Source organism: Pipistrellus hanaki (assembly GCF_964339955.1).
Source record: "Pipistrellus hanaki genome assembly, chromosome: 5".
NCBI classification, from domain to species: Eukaryota; Metazoa; Chordata; class Mammalia; order Chiroptera; family Vespertilionidae; genus Pipistrellus; species Pipistrellus hanaki.
This window is the reverse complement of record NC_140507.1, coordinates 69,880,147-69,891,374: the sequence shown is the minus strand read 5'-3', so window position 1 is coordinate 69,891,374 and position 11,228 is coordinate 69,880,147. Positions and strand designations below refer to the sequence as shown.

The 11,228-nt window shown below is 56.0% G+C and overlaps 1 protein-coding gene across 1 annotated transcript; it reads left to right on the top strand.

Moving 5' to 3' along the window:
* The first annotated feature begins 3,246 nt into the window (after positions 1–3,246).
* On the top strand, positions 3,247–9,545 carry CIMAP1D (CIMAP1 family member D). Its single transcript, XM_084886465.1, has 4 exons — positions 3,247–4,155; positions 5,098–5,247; positions 7,421–7,534; positions 8,590–9,545. Exons 1-4 carry the CDS (start codon positions 4,029–4,031, stop codon positions 9,138–9,140), a joined length of 942 nt encoding a protein of 313 aa, XP_084742591.1. The 5' UTR covers positions 3,247–4,028; the 3' UTR covers positions 9,141–9,545.
* The last annotated feature ends 1,683 nt before the right edge of the window (positions 9,546–11,228 follow it).

The following is an 11,228-nucleotide window of genomic DNA, read 5'->3' as shown; positions in this document are numbered from 1 at the left end:
TCTCTCTCTCTCCCTTCCTCTCTCTGAAATCAATAATAAAAAATACCCACCATGGCTTGTTGGCACATGCTTTAAATGAAATAGCAGCTCATTTGCATGCCATTTTTTGGCAGCTGGGGAAAAGCTCTGAGCTAAATGTGAGTCATAGACAGAAGGGGTGCCATCGGGCGCCATCAGTGGGGGACCCGAGGACTGACATGGGCTGATTTCTGTCTGGTGAGGTGGCCGGGCCCTCAGGTCCTCAAAGCTCAGGTGGCCATTCCACTCTGCCCTTGCCTTGGTTCCTTCCCGAGGTACAATGGGGAAACTGAGGCAACCAGGGCCATGGCCCAGCTGAATCCTGGGAGGTGGTCATAGTTTCCCTTCGGTGGGAAACGGAGGCAGTTGGGTCTAAGTTCCGGCTGGAACCAGCATCTCCAGGGATCTGAACTGCATGCTGGCTGATGCAGCCTGGGCTGATTTTGGGGAGTGACCTGCAGAGGGACATCTGTCTTTTCTGTGCCTGGCTGACCTCAGTGGTGGGGTCCCTGGGCTCCTGCACTTCTGGCCAGGCTCTGATTGGCAGGAGGAGAGAGAGAGTTTGGGGTATTTTCTGTCATCTCCCTCCGCAGTGCCTGGTTCTGTCCACAGCTCTGAAGTTTCTGCTGCTTCTGGAAAAAATCAAATGGCTCGTCCAATGTGGGGGGCCCACAGGGGACAGAGGCTGGAGCCAACTGTGGGCTCATCCAGGTGGAGGGAGGACAAGTAGAGGCATCCAGGTGGAGGGAGGCCCTGAGGCGGAAACTGTCCTAGTGGCTCATGGGATAATAAGCCAGCTGACGTGGTGGGAGTGGAGGAGCGAGGGCTGAGGGGTGGAGGGGAGGGCAGAGGGGACAAGAGAGCCTTGTGTGACAGTGAGGACTTGGCTTTATTCTTAGGGCCACAGGAATCCACTGTGACTTTGGGACCATCAGAAAGCTCAGCTGGGATTAGAACCTAGAAGAAGCCCTTCACTCTCAGCGTTGATTACAAAGTCCTGGGTTCAAGGCCCAGTTCTGCTGATGAGTTACCGAGGGACCTACCCGTGTTATTTGCACCCTCTGAGCCTGTTCCTCCGTCTGTGACCACAGGTGGGGTTCAGTCACAGCGCCTTCCTTGGGGAGATGCTGTGGTCGTTAAAGATGATGCACACACGGAATGTGCGTGTGGGCCGAGCCTCACTCCCGTGTGTGGGTCTGCAGGGATGTGCCTCTTGTATTCCTGATGTTGTATCTCCTCCTCTTCTTCCCTTGGTTGGTCTGGCTAGAGGTTTATCAAATTTGTTGTTTCTTTTAAAGAACCAGCTTTTTTTGTTTGTTTGTTTTTGTTGTTGGGGGGAGGGTAGTTAATTTTTTCTACAGTTTCCTATTTCATGCATTTCTGCTGTTACATTTTTGTTTGTTTGTTTTGTGTGTTTTTTGTTAATCCTCACCTGAGGATATTTTTCCCATTGATTTTTTTTTTGGGGGGGAGTGGAGGCAGGGGGAGAGACAGAGAAACATTGCTGTATGAGATGCACTTGGATTGTTTGCCTCCCACACAAACCCCAAGCGGGGGCTGGGGGGTGAACCTGCAACCAAGGTATGTGCCCTTGACTGGAATTGAACTTGTGACCCTTCCGTCCTTGAGCCGATGCTGAGCAAAATCGGCTGGAGCTCTGCTGTTATGTTTTTTATCCCCTTCCTGCCACTTACTCTTCTTTTTCTAATTTCTAAAAAATTGATTTTTTTAGAGAGAGGAAGGGGGAGATAGAGAAAGAGAGAGAGAGAGAGAGAGAGAGAGAGAGAGAGAGAGACCTTGATGTGAGAGGGAAACATTAATTGCTTGCCTCCTGCATGCCCCTACCAGGGATTGAGCCTGCAACCCTGGCATGTGCCCTGACCAGGAATCAAACCCGCCACTCCTTGGTGTATGGGATGATGACACTCCAGTGAACTGAGCCACATCAGCCAGGGCCTTTTTCAAAATTTTTAAGGTAAAACCTTTGGTCATTGATTTTAAGATTTTTTTTCTTTTCTTTTCTAATACAAGCATTTAAGGCTTGTTTTATAACCTTTTACATAGACAATAACATTTTTACTAAAAAATTTTAAAATGATAGAATGTATTAAAATTACTTTGTGGAGTGAATTGTGTGGTATGTGATTATCCTATACTAGAGGCCTGATGCACAAAGATTCGTGCAAGAATGGGCCCTGGCTGCCAGCACCATCTTTGCTCTGGCTGGAGCTGCCTGTCCGCCTTCCCACACTGCCCAGAGGCCCCCAGTGGCTGGAGCAGTGCAGAATGCCTGCATTGGCACCTGCATATGCAAATTAGCCTGCCAGATTTGTTGGGTTAATTTGCATACCCACTCCTGATTGGCTGGTGGGTGCCACAAAGTTATGGTCAATTTGCATGCTACTCTTTTATTCGTGTAGATAATGAAAGCCTAATATGCAAATCAACTGAACAGTGGAACAGCTGGTGTAACCTGTGGTCACTATGATGCACACTGACCACCAGGGGGCAGACACTCATTGCAGGAGCTGTCCCCAGCCAGTATGCCAAGACGGGTGCCAGCAGGGGCCTCCCCCCCACCCCTCGATGGCCCCACTGGTCACCCCACAGATCAGCCCTGTTCCCTGGCCAGGCCTAGGGACCCATGCACAAATTTCGTGCACCAGGCCACTAATAACTCTGTAAAGCTGTTAAAACATTACAGTTGAAAAGGGCCCAACAATACAGCCACAAACAAGGATACCATGGAAGAGACAGGATTGTATTCTGTTCAGCCAAATTTTCCTGAGCCCTGTCTTGCAGCCTGACATAGCAGTAGCCTCCGGCGAGCAGGGATGTTACTGTAGATTGGGCTGGAACAAACCCTTGTGGGCTCCTGGGAGGCAGTGGCTCTTCTGGAGGACCCCACTGCCTCCTTGCCATCCTTGCATCTGCCCCAGAGCCTTTGCACAGCCACACTGTGTCCTCTTCCCTTACCTTCTCAGTGCAGTGACCTCTCTTCCTCCCCTAAGAGAACTCGGCGGCTCCCTCATTGCCATCTTGGACTCCTGATCCTGCACTGTGTTTTACAACACATTTAACACCTTGTAATATACTACACTCATCTATTAATTTATCATTTAAAAATATTTTTATTGATTTCAGAGAGGAAGGGAGAGGGAGAGATAGAAACATTAGTGATGAGAGAGAATCATTGATCGGCTGCTTCCTGCAGGCCCCACGCTGTGGATGGAGCCCGAAACCTGGGCATGTTCCCTGACCAGGAATCGAACCGTGACCTCCTGGTCAACCTCTGAGCCACGCTGGCTGGGCTATTGTTCATTTTCTCTTTCTCCTTCCAAGAACATCAGCTCCCTGTCTGTCTGTCCGGTTGTGTCCTCACCAACCCCAACAAAACCTAGTACACAGTCAGTGCTCATTTAGTGATTGTTGGATAAAGGAAGGAAGGAAGGAACAAGGAAAGGAAGGAAGGGAAGAAGGAAGAAGGGAAGCTTCTTGGCCCAGAGTGGCAAACTGGCTGTATGACCTTGGGTGGTGCCTCAGTTTCCCCAGGTGCAGAAATGGGGCCATGCTGTCCATGACCTCACCAGTCCCGCCCGCTACAAGGCTGTGGGTGTTGTGTTTGTGGCGCCAGCTCCCCCGGGGCCTGCTCTGGCCCCAGCTGCCCAGCTCCACCGTCTCCCCGGGGACCCGCTCTGCTGACACCGGACTCTTTCCTGGACTGTCCCGCCATCTGGCCGACACTCGATCCCAGCCCCACTTCCAGGCCAGCGTCTGCCGACCAGCCCGCTTGGGCCAGGGCCCCAAGACTCCCTGCCGAAGGACAAGGGGCCGTCTGTGCGGTACCTGGGAGGGTGTGGTGAGGCCAGGGCTCTGCCAACACAGGCAGAAGCCTCGAGGACTGTGGACGGTGCTGGACCCTGCGACCCAGAGCCACTGCGGCTGAGGAGACAGCATCAAGTGTCAGTGCTGCCCGGGCCCGGGCCCCCTGCCGCCCACCCCTGCTCACCATGGGCACCCTCAGCTGCGACCCCGCGCCGCGGCAGACGCCGGCACCCCTGGGTCGGCGGTGCACAGAGTGCCAGATCCCAGAGACCGGCCTGAGGAAGACCTGCCGGATGGCCACCTTGGAGGACGGTACATGCGGGCCGTGGAGGAGGGGGGCCATGGCGGGGGGACCCCTTCTGGGAGCCTCGGTGGCGTCCCTGCCCTCCCCCAGGCCTCAGTTTTCTGCCCAGTGGGGTGGGTGTGAACAGAGTGCTTCCATGACCCTGCCTATGCTTCCACGCACCAGGAGCTGAGCATTTTATGGGCCACGTGCCCTTCTAGGTGCTGAGGGTACAGCCTTGAACCAAACAGCCAAGGGCCCTGGGGGCACAGACGCCAGGCGAAGCACTGGGGGGAGTTTGTGGTGCACTGATCAGCGAGCTGAACGCTCCGACTGTGATGTTCACTGTGGGATCTCAGGTTGGGTCCTGGATCGTGCCTCAGTTTCCCTGTCTGTAGCAAAACATCTGGAGTCAGGCCCCATGGCTGGTTTCCTGGCTCTTGCAGCACTGACGTTTAAAAAATATATATTTTATTTATTTTTTTATAGAGAGGAAGGGAGAGGATTAGAAGGTCAGAAACATTGATGAGAGAGAAACATCGATCAGCTGCCTCTTGCACACACCCCACTGGGGATGTGCTGGCAACCATGGTACATGCCCTTGATCAGACTCGAACCCGGGACCCTTTAGTCCACAGGCCAATGCTCTATCCACTGAGCCAAACTGGTCTCGGCACTGACATTCTTGCAGAGGCAGTCAAACATTGCAACGGGATATCCCTGTGTCTGGGCCTCAGTTTCCCCACCTGTGACAGCACCTTTCTGTGTCTAGGTCTCAGTCATCCCATCCCCTGTGCCCTGAGGTGGGAGGAGGCTGTTGGCTCCGCAGCCCCTCCCCCTGTGATTCATGTTTGTCTCACAATGCTTGTTTGCAGCAGGCAGCCCCTGCTCCCCCCACCCCTGCCATGGAGGGCGGCTGGGAGTTTGGGAGGGGGCGCAGGGCTGGGCCTGAGCTCCCCACCGTGTTTCAGGGGACCTAGGCCCAGGCGGTGATCTGGGGGCTTTGGTCACAGGGTCCGGGCCAGGCTTGTACGCCCTGCCATCCACGGTCGGCTACATCAACCACGACTGCACCAGGGTAGCCAGTCCTGCCTACTCCCTCCTGCGGAGGCCCAGCGAGGGTAAGGCCAGCGGTGGGCAGGGAGGCGGGGCGGGAGAGGGGGCTCTGAGAGGCCTCCTGAACCTCCAACCTCTCCCCAGGGAGCACTGTCTCACTGGGTAGATCTGGGCCCCATTGAGGGAGGCCGGGGTCCCGGTGGGCTGCTGTGGGGCTTCAGGAAGCTGCTGAGCCTCTCTGGTCCTCGGCTTCCTTAGGGAGGAAGGGGGCGCAAGGAATGGCGTGGTGGGTGGGACCCGCACCTGCCTTCCCCACTTAGCACCTTTCTTGCCACTTGACTGCTCTGTGCCTCAGCTTCCTCCTCTGTAACCAATGACGGTATGCTTCTTTCACGCACAGTTGTCAGGACTAAATAAGCATTCGGTGCCTGGCGATGATGTTTGTTAAGTGAGGGTTGAATGCCTTAAAAGTGGCGACAAGGCTGGGTACCTGGTCCGTGCTCAGGAGAGAGGCCCCGGAGAGGGAGCGCCTGCGTCAGCTGCTCCATCACCGAGCCAGCGGCTCTCCAGGCCTTGCTGACCTCACGGCGTGTGGCGAGAGGAGAGTGAAAATTACTCGCCACCCCAGGGGTGGTGAGACCGAAGGAGGTGGGGCTCACCTGGTCAGTGGGTGACCTGACCTCTGTGATGCCCACTTTCCTCCCGGCCAGAATGTGTGAGGGAACACCAAGTGCAGCGATGCGGGTGGCTCCTAGTTGTCCATCCTATCAGTCATCCAGCAAGCCTGTTCCCTTCATCTCAGTGACCACAAACTCCATCAGCCCATTTTCTTCCTTTTTAAAAAAATATATTTTATTGATTTTTTACAGAGAGGAAGGGAGAGAGATAGAGAGCTAGAAACGTTGATGAGAGAGAAACATCGACCAGCTGCCTCCTGCACACCCCCTACTGGGGATGTGCCTGCAACCAAGGTACATGCCCTTGACCAGAATCGAACCTGGGACCCTTGAGTCCTCAGACTGACACTCTATCCACTGAGCCAAACCATTCAGGGCATCAGCCCATTTTCCAGAGCTGCTCTGAGGTCCCAAGTAGGCCAGGGTCGGGGCTCAGAAGGGTCCCCTGTGGGGACTTGGAGTCACGTGGACAGAGGCGTGGTGGGAGGGAGCAGCTGGCAGACACACTTTCAGAATCAGCAAACACCCCAACCCAAAAGAGAGAGAACTCAAAAAGTGCAAGGGGGCCCAGAAGGCAAGTGAGGGAGTCAGTGTCACATCTGTCACCAGGAAGGTTAAAAACTTAGCCTACGACTCCAGGAACCTGTGTCCCTGACTCTATTTCTAGGACACACCTGGGAAATCAGGGTGGGGTGCTTAGTGTAGACGTTGCTGAATGTTCAGGGACTTCTTGGAGGTGGGGGCATGGGATCTGGACTTTATAGGATGAGTAGGAGTTCGCTGGAGGCCCCAGGAGGAGAAGGGGACTCCAGGCAGAGTTTGTAGCAGAGGCAAGAGCCTGGAGGTGGGAAATGAGAGGCGTGGGATGTGTTCATTTATCAAGAACTGCTTCAGTGTGTGCATGGTGCCCTTCGTGTGCACATACACGTGTAAATCAGTTAGTACCTGTCAAGCCTACCATACCCTTATACCTGGTGGTGCTTGTAAATGGTAATGACAACCACAGTCATTGGTCCCAGTTACCAAGTGCCAGGCTCTGGACCACTCCTCCCATGGATGCTTTCACTTGCCAAGCTTCTCATCCTGCTACGAAGGAGAAAGAGGCTTTGACAGGCCCAGTGAGAGCTCAGAGAGGCCTTGCTGGGATTTAAATGTGACCTAGAGCCCTTCCCTTAAGCTTGTCACATGCCAACAAGCCCTGGCATTAAAAGGACTGCGCCCCTCGGAACCTTAGTGAGAGCCTAGTTACTCTCACTTTAGGTACACTTCTAACCAGCCCATGAGCTGGTTTCTCTAGAACTAGCTCAGGGCAGAGGAGAGGGGGAGGGGCGGACAGCATTGATCAGGAAGGCACAGGAGTGAGTGCTCAAGACAAAGTCAAGCTGAGATCCAGGTCCCCAGTCAGGGCAATCAGACCTCAGGAGGCCGAGGTCTCTGCTCTCCAAGATGGGGCAGTGGGAGTCTGGAGGGTGCAAGGGCCTCAGGGTAAGGTAACCAGGGGCACTGAGTGGGGTGGTGGGGCCATCAGGATGTATCCAGAACCCTGGACTCCTCCCTCCAGCATCTCCACAGGACTCCAGCCCTGGGCCAGTCTACTTCCTGGACCCCAAAGTGACCCGGTTTGGCCGAATCTGCGCTCCTGCCTACTCCATGCAGGGCAGGGGCAAATCTCGGGGTGAGTATCTGGCCTGTGCTACCCCAAGAGGACCCTGTCCCTTCAGGGTCTCAGTGACTGTCCTGCCTCTGTCTTCTTCCCCTCCTATCCCCAAGCTCTTAGAACTTCAGTGTCTTTGCAATGATGAAATGGAAGACTTCAGAAGAGGGGCTGAATGAGTGAAGTGGGCCAAGGTGATGGTGACCTGGGCCTCTGGGGCTCACCCTCAGCATCAGGAGACAACGGGGTACAGAGGGGACTGTGGCAAATGTGGAAATCCCCTCCACAGGCTGCAAACAGCTTCCTGTCACCTAAAGTGTTAATCACCCGACTCCAGTCTCCTATCCACCCACCCTTTCATCTTTACACCCATCACCCATCACCCATCTACGCCTTCACTCAGATCCATTTATCGTCTACCCAACTACATATCTACTCATCAACCTACCCACCCATTCTCACCTGTTCATGTCCAATCCATCTATTGATCCATTTACCTATCTACTGATCCATCCACCCAGGATCTATCTATCAATCCATCTATCTGTATACCCATGAATCCATTCATCTACTCACCCAGCCACTCACCACCCTTTACTAACTCATCCTCCCAAACATATACTAGGCCAACTGCTGGGAGTCGAAGTAGATTCGACAGGTCCTTGCTTTTTTATGAGATCTCAGCATGGTGGCGTTAGACTTTGGTGGGGACCATCCCTTCCGTGTGGCCATGTCTGGGGGGAGGGGAAGAATGAGGCCACGGGACCCCTGGAAGGGCTGTGGCAAAGGCAGCCGGGAGGAGGGACTTTGGGGCTCTGGAAGGATGAGGAGAGGCTCCTGGGAGGAGGGACTGGGACACAGAAGGCTTGCCTGGCAGAGGGTTGATCTTGGGCAAAGGCCTGGAGGCTTGAAAGAGAACACACTGTGTGGCCAGGCAGGGAGGAAGGAGAAGTCACCTGGGGCTTCTTCAGAAGTGCCATGGGCTCGGGGATCACGTGGACAACGGGGAGCTGTGCAAGGTCTTTGCTGAGGGGAGCACTCTGTCCATTGCCAACCCTCCTGCTCCGTTCCCACAGGCCTGGAGGTGACACCCGGCCCCGGGGCCTACAGCCCGGAGAAGGTGGCCCCCCCGCGCCAGCGGACACCCCCGGCTTTCACCCTGGGCTCCCGCCTGCGTCCACCGCCCCTGGACTCCTCGGCCCCCGCCCCCAATGCCTACACCCTGCCATCCCTCTGGGGCGCCCAGATCTTCATCAAGCCCAGTAGCCCCAGCTACACAGTGGTGGGCCGCACCCCCCCTGCCCGCCCCCCACAGGACCCCACCGAGATACCAGGCCCAGGCCAGTATGAGAGCTCAGACCCCAATGCCTACCGCCAGCGCCCGCCTTCCTTCACCATGCTGGGGCGGCCCCGGGCCCCAGGCCCCCTGGATGAGACTCCTGGCCCTGGCACCCACAGCCCCGAGCGGGTCACTGTGACCAAAGCCAGAGCCCCGGCCTTCACCATGGGCATCCGGCACTCCAAACGGGCCACCAACATGACCCCGAATACACCGGCACCCTTCCGCCTCTGGGGGACAGAATGCAGGGCGGCCCCTGGGCTGAGACTCAGATTTCCTACGTCCTGAAGTGGGGCGTGGGCCAGCCCTGCCTGGGCCTGGCTTTGGCTGGGGTGGGGTGGCTTAGAGAAGCTGGGGGAGGGGGAGGAACCTCCTTCCTTCCTTCCTTCCACTTTTCTGAACTGTCTGAGGTCCTTCTAGGCCACCTGCGTCCTCCAGTCCCTGGGGCCTGTGACCCCATGGCCCTGTGCAGGGTGAGCCTCCTTCCAGCGCCCCAGTTTCTTCTCTCCTGGCCATGCCAGGCCAAGCAAGGCCAGGCAGAGAAAGAGACACCCCTGGCTCCTCTCCCCAGTGGCTGGCTGGAGACGGAGCTTCCTGTGTCCTAGAACTTGGTGTCCACACTGCTCGGACCTGGGTCCCCAACACAGCTCAGGTTTCTGCCAAACTTGGGATCTAAACTTGTTACTCATGGAAGACAGCTTCCTGCCCTGATCCCAGCCCAAAATCAGGCTGGAAGCAGCCCCGGTGCCCTCCCCTCCCTCTCCCACCCTATAGCTGTTTGCCAATAAATCTCTGTGGCATCAAGAGCTGTCAGCAGCGCACACCCACACTCGCACGCACGTTCATTTAACCCAGGGTCTAGTTACATCACAGAAGATCTGAAACACTGCTGTCAGCATCCAGACCCCCAACTCTGCAACACCTTGGAGTCTGGATGGGACCAGAGGAGGCATCCAGAGCTGGGGGAAGCCCAGAGGTAGAGGCAGAGCTTGGAGTGTGTGTGTGTGTGTGAGGAGCCAGTAGGCTTCTTGGAAGAGGGGACATTGAAGCTGGGTTTTGAAGGATGCATAGGAGTTTGATATATTCTACAATGTGCCAGATGTTGATAAAGACCATTTAAGCTTCACAGTAACTCAGTAGTTAGGTGATGTTTATTTTACTAAAGGAAATGGTGCTTCAGAGATTGGATACTTGTCTAGGGGCACACTCTAAGCCTTAGTGTTTGTCTGATGCCAGGATTTGAATTCTGGCCAATGGGCTCTGTTCCTGCCATTCTTTCCCAGGGATGATGTCATGTGACCAAGCCCTCTTTGTGGTGACACCTGAGCCTAGGCCTTAAAAACTTCGGCCCAGAGAGACCCTATCTCGAACTTGGGATGAACAAACTGCCATTGCATTTTCCTGAAGGCGATGGTCCCAGCGACAGCACCACAGGGAGATCCCAGAGGGGACCCAGGGTGGGTGTCTGCTCTCTCCTAACTCTGTCCCCTTCCCCAGCCTGCGGGTGTCAAAGCTGAACACACACCCCTTGAACACACCCCAAAAACCCTACCTACACATGGACACACACCAGGACCCTGCGCACCCACACGGAAATGCACATGACCCCCTAACCATATACCTGGGGAGGACCCAGAACCCCTCTTCCTGTTCACATCTGCACACAATATACACACAGCCTGACCCTCACACTGACCACAGGCATGTCAACCACAATAGAGACACCCAGCACACACAAGTCCAGATAGGGGCTCCCACCCCCTGCGAGCCTTACCCTAGAGTCTACACAGACCCGAAGGCCACGCCCTCCGCACGCATTCACCCCAGACCCCGCGGACGTGGACTCACCATGGCGACTGCAGTGTGACACTCGGGCCGCATCCCCGCCTCCCCGTCCCCCACTCCCCCCGGTGATGGACCAATCACAGCCACGCTGGCCGCCCGCCACCCCCCATCGAGGCTGCTGGGCTGTGATCTCATCTCTCTGATTTATCGATCCCGCTCCCAGCGGCCAGGCCCCTCCTTCCTCACCTGCCCGCTCGCCCGGCCCCCTCCTTTTGTTTCCCAGCAGCCAGCACTGTGGGGTGGGGCCGGAGGGGGAGGAGGATCCGCAGAGGCCGGCGGAGACCCGGGTCCCGGGTTGACCGTGACCACCCTGGAGGCCTGGGTGGGGTCGAATTGCCTGGGGCCGGAGAGGCCGGCAGCCTGGGGGGGCTCAGCTGGGTTGTTGCCCCATAGGGTTCCCCAGAAATGCGGGAGCCTGTGACCCTCCAGCGCGCGCTCTTGGCTCTCAGCCTGGGAAACAGGCTCAGGGAGAGGCTGCAGCGTGGACGCTAAGCTCCGCTCTGAGCCTCCCCCCTTCTCCAGACCCAGCAA